We start from the raw sequence: 23,368 nt of genomic DNA, 5'->3' as shown, positions 1-23,368 counted from the left end.
AACCCAGGAATATCCAGTCTTCTACCCTCTCAATAGCCACCGTTTGTGGGAATGAGATTTCAATCATCTGAGGAAATTTGGTGAAAACTTAATTCTCATAGTCAAGCAATAGGAAAAGTAAGAGATGAAATTGCTGTGTGAAGCAAAATTGACCCTTGGCATAAGAGAGGGTTATCGAAGACATTCAAGACTGCTTGGTACAACAGATTCTTACTACCATACATTATCAAAATGTTTACCCCAGAACGACAAAGAGAAGATAGTAAAGTTCTGTCTTTCTCGTTTATTGCTTTTTTAAGAAATCAAAGACTAAATTCAGAGGGAAGCTTATATTATATTGAGAGACTTTGATTCTTGAGCGGCTGAAATAGTGAACAAATTGAAGGTGTTTTCTGGGTCTGCTGCTACTGCTTCAGTGGCTTGAGTTTTCTTACGAAGAATGTTTTTTATTACTGCAAAGTGTTTCTACACTTTTGGAACAAAAGGTTTAGAATACAGAATCCTGAGTGGTGACAGTTGAAAGCTGAAATACGGATATGTAATTCTGCAAAATACATCAATGTTCTGCTTTCTTCTTGTCTTTTCTCATTCCTTTCTTCTTTCCAAGAGGCTTAGATGGATTTTGCTAGAGAATTATAAAAAAAAGACAGATAAACATATCTAATTAACTGTTACTTTTTTACACAGATCACATGCTTTTCGTAACACTACTAGCATATAGACAGAGTTAATTACCTAAAATTAATATTCTATTACACTTACTTTATCCCTCTTTCAAGAATGCTTTGGAGAAAGTTTTATTTATATAAATTATTTAAAATTATTTGTATTGGGTAAAAATTGGTTATAAAAGTAATAAAAGGTTTATAATTGTTTAAATGAGAAAAACGTACAAAGAAGTTTGCATATTTTTTTCTTAAATAAAAACACTTTATTAAATTCATTTACAGGATACTATTGTAGATAACATTCATCGTCAATGATGTTAGGCATTCATTTCTGCTCTACCCTACCCATGTCAAAAGAAACATATGAGAAGAAATCTACTGCTATAGATATTTTACTAAAAACTTACAGATAGGTTAGTGTAATTCTGCTCCACAAGTATATTTCTGGCACAATTGTTGATGTGTTTGAAACGATCTGGCCCTAGAAGGATACCACCATACCAGCGGGACACCACCACCAAAACATTATGGACATTCAGGATCTATATTAAAAAAAATTACATATTCATATTTAGAAGATGATTTACAACTATCAGATTCACTTTGTTACATACAATAAGCCTTTGTTAATTGTTAACTCAACCCATACTACCTGCAAAATATAATTCTAGAAAAATATACATTTCCAGCATCGACCCACAACTTGAAGCAAGCCATCTTCATAGTTCTGGTTGATGCCATTAAATCACAGTTTAACTAGATATCCACTTTCAGGTGCCATGCAAATTTGATATTAGTTCTAGAGAAAAACTTCTGAAAGTAGAGCTTCTGCTCTCTAATAGGTAAAAGAAGAAGGAAGTTGATAAGTTCAATGTTCTTTCCTGTAACTTTAAACTTCTGTTTATCCTATCAGACCATCAGCAACAACTGACAAGATGGTTAGATGCTTCGTATTTGCTGTACTCTTCCACCAAGGCAAGGCAAACCTAGATCTTACTTACAATTTAGCATTGCCTTTCTGACCTAAGTTTTTTTCAGATATTGTAATTACCATTTTGTTCTGGATGATGGATTTATAGTCCACAAAGAAATGATTCGAAAAGCTGGATATTACTTCATTCTAAAATTATTCATCCTGACAAGGCAGTGATATGAATCAAAGGCAAGAAAAAGTTAAAGATAAAACTTTAAACATCAATTGCCACTTTATGACTGTGGAAGTTAGTAATATTTTCATTCAATATATCAAATATTATTGGTCTCTTGTCTGTATTTTCACCCTTTGGTCATTCGTCAAACTATTCTAAATGACAAATAATAATCTCAAATATGCTGTATTTGCATGTATCCATTGACAAAAGTTTGTGCGATTATAATGCTATGGCTATGAATCTCCTGATTATAATGTTATGGCTACAAAGAATGAAAAATATCTTGTTACTAACTGATTCCTTTCACCTGCATAAGATGGAGAAGACGGCCCCCTGCTGCTGTTTCACCATCATCTTCACAATCTTGTAAAAAAGTCTGCTTGTCTTCACAGTATATTCTTAAAATAAAAATAATTCTAGATCACAATGCAAATATGTATCTTAATTCTATATCATAATGTTTGCTTATCAATCTACTGCTTTTATAAAATTCTCTAAAATCCATGAATAATCCATGAATAATCACATGCAATTCTACTAGGTCTGATCCAAGAGACAGAACATTCATTAGTAGATTTTTATCCTCTTCATTATTTTGCAGCTACTCACCTGTAAGCATATATGTTGTGAGTAGCACTGGCTATTTTCTTATTTTTGTACAACTCAGCAAGAACAATTTTCACCTTGGAAGAAAAAGTTTCAGACAATAATTAGGATTTATATGCTTTACTTGGAGCTCTTGCAAACTCCTTATTGATGCTTAATTCTTGCATATTTGAATACAATTAAATGCAACTTTGATTGGAGAATATAGAAGGCATATTTTAACCAACACACTTTCTTTCTCTTAAAATAGATTGTACTTTCTAGCTGTTTTGAGAATCAGTCAAGGCTGACAATTGAGGCAGAAACATAAACTTGAATTCTAACTTTTTTTCCTTCAATAGAAAAGATATCACAGAGTTACTCCTTTAGGGAACTCTGCTTTTAATATTTGGTAAATCCTTAGGAACAGATGATAGAATAGGCAACAGGGAGCTGGCAAATGCCCCGAAGTAACTTCCTCCTTAACTGAACTGAGTAGGAATTTAGGATGCAAGGCATTTATTATTATATTAAATAAGCATTAGCGATAAAGAAATCAAGCAGGTAAAAATGTAGAACAAAAAATTGTGGAGAGAGTTGTAAAAACAAAATATAAATTTATGGTGATCATATACATAGAAAATAGAGCAGCTTTCAGATTCCACATTAAATGGTAGAAAATAAAATTACCAATGTTGTCATCAAAATAATAAAATCAATTCTCATCAGATGCTGCAAAAAATCACTAAATTTATAGAAAGTCAAATGGTCCTTGAACATAAATATGAAATCATACTAATTAAATTAGCAGCTTTAATCAATATGTGATCTTTGGTAGTCAACATTCATATTTCAAATTGTTGGGTTGGGTCTAGATTTAGGATAAATTAAGTATACACTTTAAAAAAAATCAATGTCTGCTTTAAATCTGATTAGTGATTCTTAAATCATTATATTTGCAGTGCCTTTCTTCTAAGAAATCAAAATGTATAGGACTGAAATATTATAATTTTGCTTGCATCCTGTCTAATAAATTACAGAATCCATTGGGTTAGCTTGTAGTAATAAATGTGTCTTCTCTAACACATTTGTTTCAATTGTCAGCATTAGTCACAAAAGATTTCAGTAAATAATTAGGCTGTAATTTTTAAGTTATCTTTTTCCTGTCTCCCTTCAAATATAGTAACAACTGTATTATTCTTATCAGAGATTACATTTCCCTATATAATAAAGGATGTGTAAAGAAACTATTTTAATAAACAATGCATAATTAATACCACTTTAAGCAAAACAATATTAAGCTCTATGAGCTTGAGAAGACATGTCTAGCAAGGTAACAGCATTTAATTTAAAAGAAAAAAGTCATTCCTCTAGAGTCATCAAAATACATATTCAATGTTTATTTTTTGTGGTATTTCTATTATTTAAAAGCAAAGTCTCTTACTATGTCAGTGAGAACACTGCTGAAGTGTAGCTCATATTTCCTATATACAGTATATCCCTCTTCGTACACTTGATCTTAACTAAAAGCCAAGACAAGCGAAAAAGGAGAACAATGTGGCTAAATGTGGCTAAATAAACAATGCTATGATTGCCTAGTGCAAAGGTCTGCAACCTGCAGCTCCGGAGCCTCATGCGGCTCTTTCACCTCTGCCATGTGCAGTCCAAAAAAAAAAAGTGGGACTAAAAAAGTTCAACCAATCAATTCAAACTTCTCATGGAAAAAAAACACCTTGCGAAGCTTGAATTGGAAAGGTGAGTGGGTCGGTCAGATGGGGCGTGCCGGGGAGAGAGAGTTCTGTGTGTGTGTTTGTGTGTCCTCTTTCTTTGGGCCAAAGACGGAGAGCACAGCGGCTACCACGCCGGCCTGGCGCACCTGCAGCATCTCTCAGTGAGTGCACTAGGCCACCCCAACAGCAGCAGCCATCGCCGGAATGATTGCTCAGCCCTTGGGGCCCGCTGCTGCCATGGGGGGTGGCCCAGAAATTTGTTTCTGAGGGGGAGGCGGGGGCTGACGGAGATGCGGCAGACCTCCAGCGTCTCTCTCGCCGCCACGTCCACCGCTACTGTCGGCTTCTGCTACGGCCGAACCCGGGCAGCCTCCTCCACCCCCAGCAGTGTCATCCGGAGGTTTTCCGGTTTCATCAGAACCAAGCAGCAAGTGGAAAATTTAGCAGTAGCAGCACTACCGGGAGCGGTTTCAATCGGCCCCTTCATTGCCAAGCATCCCCATAGAAGTCAATGGAGGCACCGCGGCTGGCCTTTCAAATGAATGAGAGCAAGAGAGAAGCTTTTCCAAACAAAACGTGAGAGAATGAGAGCGGAGGGGACAGGGTAGGTGCATATCTTGCCTTGGCTCCACTCTTCAGTCAAACCCTGTTCTGCGCATGCACGCATGTATATGCATGCGCACACATTTTTTGTGGCTCCCAGTTTTTCCTTTTGTGAGGGAGCCGGTTCCGAGTGGCTCTTTCACTGTTTCAGGTTGCTGACCCCTGGCCTAGTGGTTCATTTGTACATAACAAAAATGTTCCACAACACACATAAAATTGGATCATGAGAAACATGCATTAAGAAAAGCACAGTGTATGAAAAACGTTGAGTGTAATGGAACCTATACCAAAACAAATAGGCCCCACAAATAGGCAATCCATAGTCTTCCAGATATTGGTAGAGTCCAATCAATAACAACCTTAATCACAATAGTTATGGATAATGGGCACTGAGGTCCAACAACCTGAGAAGAACCAGGGACCACTCATTTCTAACCAATAGGAGCTTCATACGTATATTTTATCTGCCCACCCATGCTGTTCTCTGATCTGTGTGACTATTGCAATCCAGATACCAGACCAGCACTAAAAATAATACAACTCTATTTTCACAGAACAGACAAAAATTGCTTAATATTAAAGAGTGGTTACTGTAATACAAAAGTAGCTCAGATGTTAGTTATAAGTTGGTTTTCCATAGCCAAGATGAGTTTTGGAGAAAAAGCAGATGGATAGTCATGGTGAGCTGTCTCAAAATAATTCTCTAATTAGCAGGCAGTGCCTAAATGTTTATTTTTGATATGTCATCTTATACATTAACCCACTTGGAAAGAAGTTCTATCTTAATTGGTGCACACTAAAGCAGATGTCATACTCTGCCTTCATGAATACTTTGCCACGATGTTGTGTCTCCCATAGCATTCAGAAACAGTTCTTTATTCCCAGTCCTTCATTCAGTCTTATTATCCTACCCATTCCACAGGCTGATATCTTTTATAAGACAATAGAAGTTTCTTACTGGTTTCCTTTGCTTGTCCATGAGTTAGTCCAGGAATTTAGTATTTGTTTCAGTAGTATCAAGCCTCTTAATATCCCAGACAATTATTTTCTCCTCTCTCATTTCTTATCCATCATTCTTCTCTATGATCCATGTCTTAGCATGCTTTCAGCCTTCTCCAGCCTCATTCTGATCTTGTTTCAGCCTATATCAAATCTTCCGTTCATTTTAAAAAACTGCTATAGATAGTGCAAGTTGCCAGAGAGTAAGCTAAATTTATAATGCACCAAGATGTCCTTTCTTGATACCACATTTCCCACACATTTGCATAGGTACAAGCAAAATAAAAAGGTAAAGGTAAAGGTTCCCCCGCACATGCATGCTAGTCGTTTCCGACTCTAGGGGCTGGTGCTCATCTCCGTTTCAAAGCTGAAGAGCCAGCGTTTGTCCGAGGACGTCTCCGTGGTCATGTGGCCAGCATGACTAGATGCCAAAGGCGCACGGAACGCTGTTACCTTCCCATCGTAGTGGTCCCTATTTTTCTACTTGCATTTTTACGTGCTTTCGAACTGCTAGGTTGGCAGAAGCTGGGACGAGTAACAGGCGCTCACTCTGCTATGCGGCACTCGGGATTCGACCTGCCAAACTGCCGACCTTCTGATCGACAAGCTCAGCATCCTAACCCACTGAGCCACCACGTCCCTACAAGCAAAATACCCAAGTGCTATTTTCACTTCCAGTTGTTCATCAATCAACATAATGCATGGATAAAATACTTATTTTTCTGCAGCAGCATGGCCCTGTTTCCAAATCCACATGATCAGAAAATCCTTCTTCATAACAACTTACCCGTACGATCACTCAACCTGAGAAAAACAGCTACTGTAACATACTACTGTTTACAGACATTAAAGTCAAAAAATAAAATCAGAATCTCTACTGTATGTAAACGTCTAGATGAATCAATTACATTCCACTGAATGGGATAGCAAGCTCTGCAAATTAAGAAAGTTATCAAGCAGTTTTATGTTCTTTCAATTAATGTATAGATATGAATATGCTCAACCCTTATGTATAAACTATTGGAAAACATAATGATATGATTGTTTGAAAGCAGGGTTTACTAACCTGTTTGAGGCACACAACAGGTGCTAAATGTGCCTGAAATGTGCTTCTTCGGTCTGTAATTGGGTTCCCATGATAAATTGGAGTTAACTCTTCATCTGAAAATTGAAAAAGTCAGATTTTATGCAAGGATGGCTTACTGAATTTTCTACCTATTTCAAATAGAATTTTGAATGCTTCTGGTTAACCTGTTTCTCCTCTTCACAAATATTATCCCTGGGCTCTTTAAATCTTAACAATAAATAATTATTTCTTTTTTTCTATGCTTATTGCTTTCAAGACTTTAATCCTGTTTTTCAGCCAGATGCAAAGCATGGGTTGCATCAAACTAGGAAACAAGACAGAAGAATGCAGAGAGACAGACTGTAGAAGTAAAAATTCACACTTAACTGATATAATCGAATCAAATTACTATCTCACTGTACTATTTACAAAGAACCAAGATAACTAGGTTAAGGAACTAAGATTCCTTCATCTTGGAATTCTGTTATTTGTTCCTTTCTCGTTTCAACTGGGACCCCAGAAACTGACATATTTGCTTAGAGCCCTGTGCATCTTCTAGAAATCAAAACCAAAGCATTGCAGTCTTAACAAATATTTGAGCTATGGAAATATAAGCAACTGTATATGTATAGTATATGCATATGCATGTTAGAATCCTTTGCAGTCAAGGCTGCAGAACCCAAAGCAGTATTTATTTCAACACTTTCCCCAATTCAGATATTGATATCTGACATATGAAACTGCATGGCCCTGTCACACCTTTGTACAATGATAAAACATATGTTTGACAAGTAGGAGGTCCATGTCCATCCCATTATTGAAAAAGAAAAAAGCACTCTCATTACCTAATGATCAAGGCAATCTGTGTTAACTTTACAAAGCTAGATGAACCAGTGACTATCTTAATATAGAGCAACTTCTATGTTGTTATGATCTCATTGTCAACGCTGCTAACATAGAATGTTATTGCTTGACAAGAGATGAAGAAGTAACTATTTCATATGTTAAACTTGTGTATTGCTTTAAGACTTGTGTATTGCTTTAGTTTAAAGTTGGGAGGAGGGAAGAGTAGGAATGCATTTTCAAGGCCATTTGTCTCTCTAAAGAAGATAAGGCTTTGGTGGTGGAAGGGAAACTGATTCTTTAAATTAATTGGAGAATATGATTAATGACAAAATTAGAAAGGTGGAGAATTGTGTTTTAATATATTGTGCAAGGGGCTGAGATTTCAGATTCCAGCTTCCTTCGAGCAAGCATTTGCCGGTGTATTAGGCTAATAAAGGACTTTTAAGGCAAACAATGCCTCAGAGTCACTTGAAAAGCCCATACGTCGGAAACTTGACACTCATTCTCTTTGTAAGAGCTTCATGTTATCAATTCCCTTGAGTTGCTTTTGCTCTTTATTGTTATATAAACTTAACTGAAATAGCAATAGCAATATTACCTTTTTTTTCAGACAGAACAAAATTCAACATTATAGCTGTACAATCTGGAAGAGGTTGATTTTCCAGTGCAAATTCTTCTTCATAGTCCACATCTGTTTCTTCTGTAATCTTTTTATAATCTGGGCCTACTGGTAAAAAATCAGTACTAGTTAATACTTACAGTATTTCAGTGGCAAGAGCTTTAAAGAAATCAATATTAAAAATTCTATTTCTATGCTATTTTGCCAAATATATATTTATGTAATTTTTATATTTAAAGATTTACAGGGTGTTTGTACTATTTTCCTGACACTTCTATGTTTTCTACCAAACCTGAAATAAAGCAACATTTCATCTGTCTTTCTCTATCTATCCAATTCATAAAGCTTGCATATTTCACCTGCTCACTCACTGAAATATAAAGCTGCAACACTGACAACATGCACATAAACATGACCCTATGTCAGGGGTAGGCAACCTCGGCTCTTTTATGACTCATAGATTTCAACTCCCAGAATTCTTGAGTCAGCTAAGCTAAACTGACTCAGGAATTCTGGGAATTGAAGTCCATGAGTCATAAAAGAGCCGAGGTTGCCTACCTCTGCCCTAAGTCAATACTAAAATGACACTATGCAAATCATATATAGAAACTAAAATATAGGTAAGTGGACAGGCAAGATAGCAAACATTTCAAAGTGAAAGAGTTTGGCCCATTTACTATGCTGCCATAATGCCCCTCATATTACTACATTTCATTTTGTCCATAAATATTTTCTACTTATTTTCAATTACATGCCAATTTCCTGCTATATCAGGAGGCCATCATATATTACCTGATTCAGATGACTGGGATTTTTCTGTCAAAACCTCACGTATCTTCTCCACCCACAAATAAAGAATGCTTTCACCAATGTTCTGCCTGAAATAAGTCAATTACAGACGATATATCAAGAACCTTTTACTTTAAAAATAAGAACTGCACGCGAAAAATCCTATATCACAGAATAATGCCCTCAAAGCATCAGTGAAACTGACCTCGTGAAAAATTCCAATTTTGTTTTCTCTAAACTTTCTCCCAGATAATCACTTTTATGTACAGTAATGATCCAAATGGGGAACACCAATCAGCACCCATGTCATTCAACCACAGGTCTTCCCCAAAATGAGACTATTCAGAACTCTCAACATGGGTTTAACTAACTAGAAGCTTTGGAAGGCACAGTTGTGCTGCAATTATCACTATGTAACATTAAGAGGGCTTGCAAAAGCAATTTGTTGTAGAAATGTACAAAATTTAACTGACATACATTTTGATCATGTAGATCTCTGAAGCTGAAACATTTTTTTTAAAGTAATCCTGATCATGAAAGAAAAGAGGCCCATTCTTCCGGTATAAAATCTAATTATCTAAATTTTCAGGAAATAGATGTGTTTTACTATACTTTTTGCGTTTTACTGCCACCTGCTGGAATTATGAGTATTTAGATTTTTAAAAACACAAATACTGTACATTTTTAAACTGTACATTAAAACAGGATAGAAATATGTACTACTTACACATAGATTTCTTCTAGATGATTTGCCAGTTCTGCATATTCCTTTTGTAAAATCCAAGGAGCACTGGAACATAATGAACATGCCAGTTTCTATTGATCTCTAAACCATATCCTGTTTATGTACCATAAAATTTCCAAGTTATTAATAAGTATAGTTACAGTATAATTATTAAACATGTATGCTTAAATTTTGGGTTTATATTGTATGGAGCATAATTATTACATGTTATTATTATTATTACACATGTGCTCCCCAATTCATTCTAAGTTCTACAATGAATTGGAGAGCATGTATGTTTAAGTAAAAAAAAAAGGTTTCTAAGTAGCCTAACGTTAACAGAGTAAAATACAGAATAAGAACACTCTCACATCTAGCCTTGCCATAGAATGAATCAGTGGTTCTCAACTTCAGCAACTTTTAAGACGTGTGGACTTCAACTCACAGAGCTGAAGGCTGGGAAATTCTGGGAGATGATCCATATATCTTAAAGTGGCTGAACTTCAGAAAGTCTAACCTAAACTGTCAGTGCCCCATCAGCAACTGCTTCCAGTCAGATAACACCCCTCTACCAACGGCTCTTTGGAAAAACACATTTTTGTAAAATGACAGGAGGAGGGGGCCAAATTGACCATGGGAAGTATACTATTTCAGAGCAAGGAGGTTATGACCGAGAGTCTGCTTTGGAGTTTCTACCACCTTCACGTCTCAAGGGAAAGGAACTTACAAGATCCCCACCACCACCACCACCACCCCCGGTCTAAATGTGTTGGGCAGACAGAATTTATCCAGATGAGATAGTAATAAAGGTAATGAGAAGCCAAGCCATAAAGGGTAACCAACACTTTAAACTGCATCTGAATGCTTACTGGCTATCAGTGCACTCCCAACAAAATTGATACAATTCTACTAAATCGATTATTTCTAATCATCATGCAGGTAGCTACATTCAGTGCCATGCTCCTTCCAACTTGCCTTCAGGGAAACCCCATGAAGCGTGATTTGCAGTAATCTAACCAAGAGATTAGGTGCATAAACTATTGTCACCATTATCAGCTGATCCTGGAAAGGCCAAACTTGCACACTAGTTGAAGCTGAGCAAAGGCTCTCTCCTTGACACATCTTCCACTGCATGCCCAGTATGAGAGGTAAGCTTGATCATATTACCTACTCACTATTCGACATCCTGAATTATTGGATGACCTCTCCCTGCAATTTCATATGTAAAAACAGAAAAGCCAATTCCTGAGTACCCCACTCTGGACTATACAAGGGTTTGACCCTCTCTATTCACAATTGATTAGGATTGCCCACTCAGAAAACAAAAGATCCATGCACCAACGTTTCCAATCCTCTATACTCTATACTCACAAGCAAACCCACACACACACACACACACACACACAAATACCATGGTTGATGATATTTAATGTCACTGAAAGGTTAAGAAGAGGTTATACATTCTCCATCTAAATCTTGCTAGCAAACATCCACTAGAGCAGGCATGTCAAACTCATATCACGTGACGTTGCGCAACATATCGGAACTTTTTCCCATTGCCAAAAATGGGATGTGCGCGGTTTCTCCGTGACGCTCTGGCCCGCGGGCCGGCAGTTTGACACCCCTGCACTAGTGTGATCAATACCATTTTTAGACTGAAATTAATTAAATTAATTAATTTCATAAGGGGATCACATAACTTCTCTTTCTCTTAAGAAATCAATCTGATAATCAAGAACCCTGATAATGAGACACTGGAGATATGGATGCACATCTTCTCAGTTGGTATCTGCACTTTGGAATGTTCCCTCTCTGAGATTGTGTGAGGTACCCATTATATTTTTTTGAACAATTGTTTAAAATCTTTTTATTTGGGTCTTTTTGATGTCAATTCTACGTAAGTGCATCCTTTGTCTTTACTTTCTTTTCCTCCCAACTCTTTAAACAATATGAATTTCCTTACTCATTCACTGTGTTTATATGCCCCATATTCACAACCTACAAACTGACAAGCAGAAATTAACAACAGATCCAACAAATAATACAATCCAAAATAAAAGTAGCACAACATAAAATACAAACAAATTGAAAGCAAAACAAAATGGCAATTATTAAAAAAATACCTCAAACAGAAATTATATATAAGACTCATAAGGGATGCGGTAGCTCAGTGGGTTAGGACACTGAGCCTGTCGATCAGAAGGTCGGCAGTTTGGCGGGCCGAATCCCGAGTGCCACGTAACAGAGTGAGCGCCTCTTACTCGTCCCAGCTTCTGCCAACCTAGCAGTTCGAAAGCACGTAAAAATGCAAGTAGAAAAATAGGGACCACTACGGTGGGAAGGTAACAGCGTTCCGTGCGCCTTTGGTGTCTAGTCATGCCGGCCCCATGACCACGGAGACGTCCTCGGACAAGCACTGGCTCTTCGGCTTTAAAAAGGAGATGAGCATCGGCCCCTAGAGTCGGAAACGACTAGCACTTTTTATAAGACTCATAGTATCAGCTACTGACGTCTGGCAATAAAACAGCCATGGCTTTTATGTAGGCAAGCTAAAAAATGAAAATATTTTAGTGTTTCTGTTACAGCATAACAAAATTATTTGGGGAGGGTTATAATTAAGAGTTGTCTATTATTAAAATGATATATTTCTGGAAAGCATGTACTTACTTAAGCTGATAAATAGGTGGTGCTGAAGTTGGATATTCAGGAGGCAGAATCACCTGCAAGATTTTAATAATCAACCAGCAGTAGTATCTTCTTTAAAAAGAGCTGGGAAAAATATCCATAAGATCAATTCTGAAATTCTGTAACATTATAAAAGTACACAAAAAGATGTAGTCTTAGACTATACAGTCCTATACAATAAAGAAAGTGCAACTTGTTTTTGTATAAACAGGCACAGATCTCAAGAGTTCATCAACTTTCTTAATATCAACAAGATGTTGCTCCAGCAGCGTAAAGGACATTTAATTCTCCCCCTTCCCAACTCTCTGGAGAACTGTATGCATTATTAGCAACTTTTAAAAGAAACAACTTTACCCAACATTAAAACTGTTCTAGAGAAAGAAAAAAAAACCTACAAAGAAAAACCTTCTACTCTGATGACGTCTACTTTCAAACTATAGACCCAATTATATAACTATAAACTTACCTGCAAATTGAGAGTCCACTTTGGCTGTGCTGAGCAATCACTAATCTTAATACAAAAAATTTTCTCATCTTCATCAACAACGCACCATTCATCGCCATAGATAGCTGACAGAGCTTCAATTTCTTCGGTCTACAAAAAATGATGTTATATATTTTATTTTACTTTGAACCCCTTTTTTCCCTTCTGTTCAATTGTGTACAATTCTCTAAGACAAGTCCCTCCAGTTTTCTTGACAAGATTTTTCAGAAATGGTTTACCATTATAGAGAATGGAAATCAATATCTCTCTAGAAACTCTGAGGTGTTTGCAGTGGAAGTGTAAAAAGCTCAGATATATAATTTGCTTTTATTAGAAATATGAAAAAGCTCCCAACATAAAGATCAGCTACAACAGGATCTAGCAATCCAGCCATATATAAATCAGACTCAGAATTTAAATATTTGATGTTAATAAAATCCTGGGTTGTATAAACAGAGGCATAGAATCAAGATCACGCAAGGTATTAGTACCGCTTTATAAAACCCTAGTAAGACCACATCTGGCATACTGCAACCAATTTTAGTCACCATATCACAAAAAAGATGTTGACAGTTTGGAAAAAATTCAGAGAAGAGCAACTAAGATGACCAAAGGCCTGGAGACTAAAACATACAAAGAACGGCTGCAGGACTTGGGTTTGACTAAAGAAAAGAAGAAATAGGGAAGACATGCTACAAAGAAGAGTGGGGTCGTGTTATTCACCAAAGCACTAGAGGGCAGGACAAGAAACAATGGTTGGAAACTGATCAAAGAGAGAAGCAACTGGAATTAAGGAGAAACTTCCTGACAGTGAGGACAATTAACCAGTGGAATAGCTTGCCCCCAGAAATCATAGGCGCTCCATCACTGGAAATTTTTAAAAATAGGCTAGACGGCCACTTGTCTGAGATGGTATAGGTCAGTGGTGGCAAACCTATGGCACATGTGTCAAAGGTGGCACTCAGAGCCCTCTCTGTGGCACACACACACGCCATTGCCCCAGCCCTGCCTCCCCCTGCGCCCCCCCAAGGAGAGTCACCCCAGGGCGCGGCCTGTGCAGAGCAGCACAGTCAAGGACATGGCAGCCAGGCAGTAGGGACAAGACTCCACCCTCATGCCCCATCATGCGCAGATGATGCTGGGTGTGGCTGTCATGGCAATGCAGGGCTGCCTGGGCGATCCGCGGCGGACTGTAGAGGCAGTGGGTGGCCCTGCTGGCGGGCGGGGTGGGAGTGGGAATGGAGCGGGGGCAGGCCAGGTGGGTTTTGGGCACTCGGTGTCTAAAAGGTTCACCATCACTGGTATAGGTTCTCCTGCTTGAGCAAGGGGCTGGACTAGAAGATCTCCAAGGTCTACATTCTATTTCTATTCCTATTCTATTCCTTCTGGGCAGTGATCTTCACAAAGGGAGAGAGAAGCCAAATTAGAGAGTTTAACCAATTGCTTTACACTACTGAAATCTGAATGTCACCATTCAACCATGAATCAAAACAAAGGGAATAGATGCACAATAGGGATCAATAACACGGACAGTAAATTCTGCGATGGGATGATCTTCTGCCAACGGATGGACAGAGGGATAGCACTTTTTCTTGGTAAGAGAGCACGTTTGCAGCTTTATTCCTTCAATATATCAGGCATATTAAGAATTGTTTCATAGAGCTTTTATTATCTAAGATGACATTACACTGTGGACACCATGGTGGATGGAGAACTGTACAGAGTGTTTTATTATTACCATTTGGTATTGGTTTATTTGATTTAATGGAATAGTGTAAACCAGGAGTCTTCACACTTGGCCCTTTTATGACTTGTGGACTTCAACTCCCAGAATTCCTCAGCCAGCATGCCTGACTGAGGAATTCTGGGAGTTGAAGTCCACAAGTCATAAAAGGGCCAAGTTTGAAGACCCCTGGTGTAAACCATCTGCAGCAAGTAATATAAGTCATGCTGAAAAGAATTGCTGTAGCAGAACAGGTAACAAAACACTACACATTGGATAGGATTTTTTTCTTCAGGAAACATTTATACAGTGTATCCATGTATTTAGGTTGTCAAGTTCTCCACAGGTAAATTATGATTAGCCCCATTCACACAAAGAATTCACCAGTTAATGAATAAGCTGACAGATTCCATACATTCAGTGGATTACCTATGTTTAATAAGGATAGATGTTTTGAAAACTACTAACGATGATATAGCTAATTATGACTTCCCTGTTCCAAGACAGTGTACTTCAGAACACGGACAGTAAGTGCCTATTGCTTCAATTCCCCACTTAACCAACTTCCTAGGAACTCACCACCACTTTCCTATCACATGAAGCCGAGGACTACCGTACTTACTTGCTTTTGCGTTGTTTCCGGGTCGCTCGCCGCCGCCATTCCTCTGACGAAAGGTGGGTAAGTTCTACGGAACTCCACAGATCCTCGGAAGGGCAAAGCCGGATGAGTTGTGTTTGCACTCTACGCACGCGCAGTGGTGCGATTGAAGCTCTCCGCTTTCTCCCCCATTTCAACTGAGGAAACCCCTGCGAGCAAAGCGGAGACGAGAGCGTCTGGGAAGCTTCCGACACGCTTTGGGGGTCTTCGGGCTTGGGGCGGATAATTGTGAGAAAGGGACTGCGTTCGTAAATCGAGGTCGGCTAGTTGGTGGCACAAAGTGGAGGAGCGTAGGGTTGCCGGTGCTGAGTTTTTAAATCCAGATCTGGAGTTTGGATGCCTATCTGGGTTTCCAGGTTTTTAATTAAAAATCTATTTTTCTATACGTTACATTATACTGTATATATCAAATGGATAAGAGTAACATAGTTTAAAACTGATGTGTTGGGGGAGGATATGTAGAATCTGGGTTTATTTGAACATCAATTCTTGCCTTTTATAGAAAAACACCCGGCAGCCCTGCTGGGGGTCCACGGTTCACTTAACTAGGGATGATGTGCGACATGATGGGCGTAAGAAGGTAAATGTAGTTTTCTGAGCAAGAATATGGACGTGAGTTTGCACTTGGCTTGAGTAAGAAGGAAATATAACGGGAACACAAAAATTTTACAAATGCCAAAAGAAGAGAGTATACTTTTCTAGAATCAGTTATGAAAACCTTTCTACAAAAAAAATTCAATTGCAAAGAACTCTTAAGCCAGATAGTATAGAACTAATAGACCAAACCGCATGAAAAGAATTTAATAAACTGATATAACTTGATTTTACTCTTGCTAAACCTAAGTATTACAGTTACTTATTCTCAGGACAAATATCTACCCTACGCAGCTTACAGGCAGTGAAAATAGATGTAAATGAAAATGCAAAGCATGTTATAATAAAAAATAAATCCCTAAATTCTTTCTATATTGCTATTTGAACTAATGGTTAAAAGAGAGCAGTTGTTCCCCCCCCCCCACATTGGTTTGGAATACTCTAGTTCAGGGGTAGGCAACCTTGTTCTTTTATGACTTGTGGACTTCAACTCCCAGAATTCCTGAGTCAGCATGGCTGGTTCAGGAATTCTGGGTATTGAAATCCACAAGTCATAAAAGAGCCAAGGTTGCCTACCCCTGCTCTAGTTGGTGATGGTGCAAGTTTGGAAACTAAACAGTTAAGAGTAAGGACCACTCTGAATTAGCAGAATATGCTGGTTTCTTTCATGTTTTTATTTATTTGTTTGTTTGTTTGTTTGTTTGTTCATTCATTCATTCATTCAATTTATATATCGCCCTTCTCCCATAGGAGTCAGGGCGGTTCACAAGGTTTTTTAAAAACAATACAAATTACAAAACTTAAAATCAATTAAAAAGATTATATTGACCTTTTTATTTTATTTTTCAAGGGGTATTGTTTTTGCTTTCATTAAAAAAGGTATACCATCTTATTTATTTTTTTAAAATCCACTTATTTCACTGCAGTGAGGAGCAATTTTTTAAAATGTGCTGAGTAGAAAAAACATCTTTAAGCTATGCAATAGAACCCGAAGTAACAAACCGTCTTTCTGCCTGCATGCATATGCCTTTACAAATAAATAACACTGAAGAGTCACATCTATATGCGAATTAAAACAACTTTGCCTAATACAAAGCTCCAGTGATATCCTTAGTAATAAATAAATGGTACAGAAACTTTCTCTATTGTTATGTGGAACTAGCCATATAATCAGATCAGAATATACAATCATTGAATCTGTAGAATTGTGTAGAAATTCTGTGGACGTCTCCATGTGTTGTTGATAAATATTTGCTTAAATGATCATTTATGTTCTTCAGTGTTAAATTATATACATTTGTTCATTTATACATACCTGATAATATAGCACCTGAATAAATGGCCATTGATCATGAATGTAGCTAAATATTACAGTGTATGTGAAATGCAGCTTCCACAATTTATGCACAAGGATTTTTTTATTTTTACTTTTCTTAGATCTAGATGGTGGAATTAGTTATTCAGATATCTGAAATAATATCCAAGTATTTAGCTGACTTTTGATATGAATTAATTATTTTCCAATGGAAAGAGCTTGCTAAAATTTTAGGCAAGAAGTACAGCATTCTACATAATAGATAATGTGTTCATCTTCCTGACATGTGTTCATCTTTTACATATTCACATTCACACACTATTTTTCCACCTGTGGAATTGCTCTTCCAAAAACTTTGAAAGATTATTATTTATTAATTTATCAAATTTAAGACTACTGATCTTATTCTCAGAGGAACATTTCCTGTTCCTTATATTTCACTACATTTAAAATACAGTTTTATTATCTTATGTTGAAATAGAACTCTTTCTTCAAAATCCACATACCTCTCCAAACTAGAGTCTACAAAAGATTTAGTCTGGATTAATGTAATGGAAGAATGTACAATTAGTTCTAGGTTAATGACTGCTCATTCAGCAACTATTTGAACTGGCCGTCCTTTTCCCGTCCTTTTCCTTGCCTTCACGGCACCTTAGCTCCCCCATCTATGGTATACAATGCCTCAGAAACCCTGCCCACAGTGCTACAGACCATTTCCCCCACCTGGGGAAATGACACTTAATTGTCAACCTACATGAAAGCTGCCTGGGACTTGCAATATCCAACCAGCTTTCCATTGATTGCTTCTTAGAAGCCAGTGAGAAATTGCAAATTGCAATGAGAGCCTCATTTAAAAATCCATGATCCCTGCTTAAAGATGGCAATGAGGACTGCAGGGATTGCTGATGCTAAGTGATTTAGTCACATGGTGTCACATTTTACAACTACAATGCTGGGGACAGAAATTCTGATTCCAGTTACCATTCTGATTCCAGTAACCCAAGGACTACCTGTAGAAAATAGAAACCATAGGTGATTAACCCATAGTCAGTTTAAGTCCGGCTTACTAAATATTTTTGGTTTAATGTGACAAGGCAAAATTAAATTGCTCTAAATATTTATTAAATGTATATTGTCACCCATCTTTTATACATGACTAGCCTGCTAATAATTAAAAACAGTAAAACAACCAATTTTTTTTTTAAAAAATCAATTTTGTAGCATAAAATTTCATAATAGACATTCTAGGACATTCATGGTGTCCTTGATTGAAATTAACCAGGAAACAGCTTCATCCATACTGTCAGGGTCCTAGGCTAGATGGCAAAGCCGAAATTTTAATGCCTTGAAAAAGACCAGCAAAGTCAGGACAAAACTAATCTCGGAGTTTGATATTCCAAAAGGTGGACACTAGAGCCGAAAACACACTTTTCTTCCTGAGTTTTGCCAGATGTAACTCTTAACAGACAGGACCCAAGGCATGCCTTTCCTGCCAGATCTAACAGGATGGGTAGACATCTCTGAGGAGAGATGGTCTGCACATAACCCAGCCCCCAATCATGAACTTTAAATGCAGCTACCAGAATTTCACCCAGAAGCATACTGGTAACCAGTGTAGCTCAGGGAACAGAGGTGTTGCATGTCCTGAGCAATCGCACCCACAACTACCTCCACAGCTGCATTTTGCACCAGCTGAGGCTTTCAAATATTCAAGGATAGCTCCATATACATATTGCAGTAATCCAATAGGCTGGTAGTTAAGATACCAGTGACTAAGGACGACCCCCTGGTCCAGGAACAGACACAACTAGTGCACAATACAAAGCTGTGCAAAGGCCAACTGAGGCACAACTGTTATCTGCTGTTCAAGACCAGGACCAGCAGTTAACCCCATTTGGAACAAGAGGATGCAGGTACCCAGAATAATAGTATGGGACTATGGGTGAATGTAAACTCCAGTTTGACCTTCCATGAGGCTTTCTGACAACAAATCCACACTGATGCCAAGGCTCATGAGGACAAAAAATACTTCTAGGGATTGCAGGGAAACCAGGTTGTCAGAATGCAAGCAACCCATAAGACCAATTGGAATGTCTTTATGATCACACTTTTTTTCCCTGCATCTGATCAAAGCCAAGGACAAACAATAGATAAGAAAAAATGTATATGTTGCAAAAGCCAGCAATAAGCATAAATATAGAAGAAATAATATAAGTAAGTTGTACTTGATTTTGGGTTAAGATAAGAATTAACATGAAAGGCAATATGAAACATGCAAGGTTGTATAAGCTGCCTGCAGTGCACAATTATTTTTACTCCAATATTTATAAAGACCTATTCAAAGCTGCAAATATAATCCTTATAGTTCATCCATGTGGAATCTTGCTCTTAAAAGTTGGTTGGGCTCCATCTATCCACCCTTCAGCCAGTTATTCTGTCCAAATTGTCAGGAATTGTGGAAATTGTAATTTAAACAAAGGCTGCCATTATTTTAACTATTTCAGTTAAAATAATTCAGTTAAAATGTATGTGCTATTAAAATCATTTATGAATTGATATGAATGATATAAATATAAATGACATAATTCAAGCATCACATATTAAAAAATTAAATGCATTACTCTTAGGCATCATTTTAATTTGCAAATAGTTGCCTTAAATTAAATATGGCCTTCATGAGATATGCTAGTCTAAGCCTGAACAATTTTTCCTGACCTACTTTGCAAGACTACCTGATGAAAAATTAAAATTACTTTGTTTCAACATCCTGACATATGATTCTATGACTAAGTTATCAACAACCCTTTTTAATACATTAATGCTTCAGCTGAGTCCCAGCCTTATCATGGAATTGTTGCAAAATTATTTCCCTTGTAGTTTAAGTCTCAATATTTAGAAGACTGATTCCAGTGCTGAAACTACACAGACCAGTTATGAGCAAGGTTATGCAATCAAATTTCCATTTATTTCTAACCATAGCAGCAATTTGTTCTCCCCCAAAGCTCTGTAATACCCATTAAACATATTGTCATTCATTATCCCATTTTTAATACTGGTGTAGTCTTTTCACTAAATTATTCCCATTTTTATTTATGTTATTGAACAAGAAAGTGATTTTTAGGGAAATGAAGGCATCATTTATATCCTTACATGTAAACAAGCCATTTTCTATGCTGTTTGTACTTCAGACATCTTGATCTTAAAGAGACTGGCAGAATCCTCGACCACAATTGAGACCAACATTTTTGTTGCTAAGTGAAACATTAGTTAAGTAATTTTTACCCCATTAGTTAAGTAATTTTTCCCCCGTTTTACAACCTTTCTTGCCACAGTTGTTAAGTGAACCACTGCAGTTGTTAAGTGAATCTGGTTCTCCCATTGACTTTGCTTGTCAGAGGGTTGTAAAAGGTGATTGTGCATGACTCCAGGACACTGCAACTGTCGTCGATGTGAGTCAGTTCCCAAGCATCTAACTTTGGATTGCACGACCGTAGGGATGCTACAACAGTGGTGAATGTGTGAAAAACAGTCGTAAGTCACTTTTTTCCAGTGCCTTGTAACTTCGAACTGTCACTAAGTGAACCGTTACAAGTCGAGGGGTACTGAAGTGCCAAGGGACCCGCTTACCGAAAGTGGGCTATTTCCTGTGAAAAAGTTGGTGGTTCCCACGGGAGAAGTCGGGCAACAGGGCGAATTGCCTTACTTGGCTTGCCGCTAGGTCAGGGGTAGGCAACCTCGGCCCTTTAATCACTCAGGGACTTCAACTCCCAGAATGCCTGAGTCAGCTAGGTCAGGGGTAGGCAACCTCGGCTCTTTTATCACTCAGGGACTTCAACTCCCAGAATGCCTGAGTCAGCTATGCTGACTCAGGCATTCTGGGAGTTGAAGTCCCTGAGTGATAAAAGAGCCGAGGTTGCCTACCCCTGCGCTAGGTGGAGCTTGGCCCTCGCCGCTTTCTCTGACGGCTCCCTTCAGCGGCCGGGGAAGGAGTGGCCGGGAATCCTCCGGGCCGCGAAGTCACGTGTAGCGGAGGGTAAACTATAAAAGACCGGGAGGGGGCGGGACAAGGGGGAGGAGGGTGTCCAAAACGAGCAGCGGTGTCCCGGTCGGAGGAATCCTCGGTTGGCCCGGCAGAATTGTTGGGGGGGGCTGGCGCCGCCCGAAGCGGTGAGCGGAAATCGTGTTGGATTGGGGCGGCCTATCCGTCTGACAAGAGAGCAGGACCGTAAATAAAAACGTATGAAGGGAGCGTGGGGAAATATTTGCGGCGCGCGGTCGGGCAGCCCCGAACGCCTCGAGCCTAGCGGCTGGACGGGCTTGCGCCCCAAACAGGGGAGCGTTTGCCTCGGCGAGCGCTTCTTGCCGGAACGGGATAGGGTTTTTTTTTGTTTGTTTTTAATCCCGCTTGTTTGCCTGGGATATAGAGCTCAACCCTGCCAACGCCTGACGAGCAAGCCAGACCTCGCGTCGTCTTCTTCTTAGCGGTTTTCCATAAGCCCGAGTGAGAGGCTGCGTGCAAGCGGTAATTTGCTCCCCGGCTTCGGATTGCCGACCAAAACCCGGCGGCTTCTGGGGGACTCTGCATGGGGGAAGGTAGCCTTGCCGGTTTTTTTCCATAACCGGAAAGCGCTCCTGTTATCATTGCTGCTCTAAACCGTCTCAGCTGTTTGGCAAATTGCTCGTGAAAACTTTTTGGGCCATAGTACAGCTAGTAAAGTTTAGCTTAAAACAGGGGTCTTCAAACTTGGCCCTTTTATGACTTGTGGACTTCAACTCCCAGAATTCCTCAGCCAGCTTTGCTGGCTGAGGAATTCTGGGAGTTGAAGTCCACAAGTCATAAAAGGGCCAAGTTTGAAGACAACCTGGCTTAAAATAACTAGTTCTCTTCCCTCCCTCCTTCCTTCCCTTTTAGTTAAACTTCGAGCGCAAGAATTGTCGGTAGGCGGTGTTTCCCCCTACATTTGTCCTATGCGTGTCTCTTGCTTCTGGATGTAGATGCCTCAAAGAACGAATTCAGATGCCATCATCTTAGAAAACCATATGTCTTTCGTATTCCCTACGGACACTGCATACGCTGATGTAAGTGATATATCACAAGTTGATTGAATAACATAGTTTTAGAATAAAATGTGATTTCAATCATCTAATTTCCTTCCCTGAAATTACTTTAGATGAAATTAAATATTTTGACCTGACATTGTATTGGTATAATTTACCTACACGATAATGAAATGCATTCTTTTGTGGCAAAAGCTAACATCAAAGCAGCATTAAGTACAAACTAATTGAATTCCGTCTCTTTTTGTATTTGTGCTGGATGATATTACAAGCAAAATGTTAAGTAGACATGAACGGATTTCATCAGAACCGCTCTCTAATTGCTTTGGATTCAGCATTTGCAAGTGGAGTCAGCCTCTTTTTATATTCAGTGTTTCTTCATTGTGAAGACTGCAGGAATTCACGGGATTAGTCAAGTGATGAAACTTCCCACACTGACGGAAGATAAAGCTAGCAGCCCTGCTTTTGAAGCACAAAATGATTCTCTTACAATGGAATTCTGGGAGTTGAAGTCCATGTATCTTAAAGTTGCAAAATTCTCTTGCAACATACAGAAGCTGTTAAGACTTCTAGTGGATTGCTTTTACCAGAAATTTGTTTTATTTACAGCAGAGGGGGCATTACCCACTCTTAACTTTCAAAATTGAATTTGGAGGGTAAACAAAATGCTGCTCCTTATAGGAGGGTAGTATAAAGCAAAAGCTGTTTTGTTAGTATGTCCAGACAAAAGACATTACTTAAGAAATTTAGAGCAGGTACAATGTGAAGTCCACAAATGAATAACAATGAGGTATTCATTATGCCACTGAGTTTGCAAGACATTTCCTGTGCCCTGTGTTACCTTTAGTGCTGATTTGGGAGTTTACAAGTATGCCCCAAGTCATGTTTTGAAATAAAAGGCAATGTTTAATTGTAGGTCAGGGAACAGAAAGTACAGGTTATAGAAGTCATTCAATTTCACTTGCTAATTCACGTAAGAATTTTAATTCTCCTGAAATTCAGAAAGTTATTTACCACCACCACCCCATTTTAAAACTAGCAAAAGATTAACCTTCTAGCATAGAAAATATA

The 23,368-nt window shown here is 38.4% G+C and overlaps 2 protein-coding genes across 9 annotated transcripts in view; one reads left to right on the top strand and one right to left on the bottom strand.

The window, feature by feature from the left end:
• Nucleotides 1–268: 268 nt before the first annotated feature.
• Nucleotides 269–15,430, bottom strand: IMPACT (impact RWD domain protein). 3 transcript variants are annotated; one of them, XR_014492079.1, is made up of 11 exons: nucleotides 15,295–15,430; nucleotides 12,932–13,060; nucleotides 12,448–12,500; nucleotides 9,784–9,846; nucleotides 9,060–9,145; nucleotides 8,247–8,375; nucleotides 6,803–6,897; nucleotides 2,429–2,502; nucleotides 2,114–2,217; nucleotides 1,076–1,210; nucleotides 269–625 (listed from the first exon to the last, which is right to left on the bottom strand). XR_014492079.1 is itself a non-coding variant. In XM_083359153.1 (11 exons), the coding sequence occupies exons 1-11, from the start codon at nucleotides 15,331–15,333 to the stop codon at nucleotides 557–559; spliced, it is 963 nt and encodes a 320-aa protein (XP_083215279.1). In that variant the 5' UTR covers nucleotides 15,334–15,430; the 3' UTR covers nucleotides 269–556. The 3 variants fall into 3 exon arrangements, 2 of the variants coding, with proteins under 2 accessions (XP_083215279.1, XP_083215280.1); XM_083359153.1 differs by having other exon boundaries at nucleotides 2,127–2,217; XM_083359154.1 differs by having other exon boundaries at nucleotides 2,127–2,217; nucleotides 8,247–8,372.
• A 5,807-nt stretch (nucleotides 15,431–21,237) lies between these two features.
• Nucleotides 21,238–23,368, top strand: part of OSBPL1A (oxysterol binding protein like 1A) — a 67,213-nt gene continuing 65,082 nt past the window's right edge. For 2 of the 6 annotated variants that reach the window (XM_083359976.1, XM_083359981.1), the window contains exons 1-2: nucleotides 21,238–21,406; nucleotides 22,152–22,318. In XM_083359976.1, coding sequence (XP_083216102.1) covers nucleotides 22,235–22,318 — 84 coding nt within the window. In that variant the 5' untranslated portion in view covers nucleotides 21,238–21,406; nucleotides 22,152–22,234. Of the gene's footprint in view, nucleotides 21,477–21,663; nucleotides 21,762–22,151; nucleotides 22,319–23,368 lie in introns of all 6 variants that reach the window. The other 4 variants (XM_083359980.1, XM_083359977.1, XM_083359979.1 and 1 more) reach the window with 4 other exon arrangements.

This window comes from Vipera ursinii (genome assembly GCF_947247035.1).
Source record: "Vipera ursinii genome assembly, chromosome: 3".
NCBI lineage: Eukaryota > Metazoa > Chordata > Lepidosauria > Squamata > Viperidae > Vipera > Vipera ursinii.
This window is presented reverse-complemented; position numbering and strand designations above follow the sequence as displayed.

Bases quoted from the DNA above. Each gene is read 5' to 3' on its own strand.
- IMPACT (XM_083359153.1), bottom strand. From the start codon at position 15,333: ATGGCGGCGGCGAGCGACCCGGAAACAACGCAAAAGCAA. The intron at 2,218-2,428 runs GTGAGTAGCTGC...TTTTATTTTAAG, and splicing joins CACAACATATATGCTTACAG to AATATACTGTGAAGACAAGC. The intron at 626-1,075 runs GTAAGTTTTTAG...ATAATTCTCTAG, and splicing joins AGAATTACACTAACCTATCT to CAAAATCCATCTAAGCCTCT.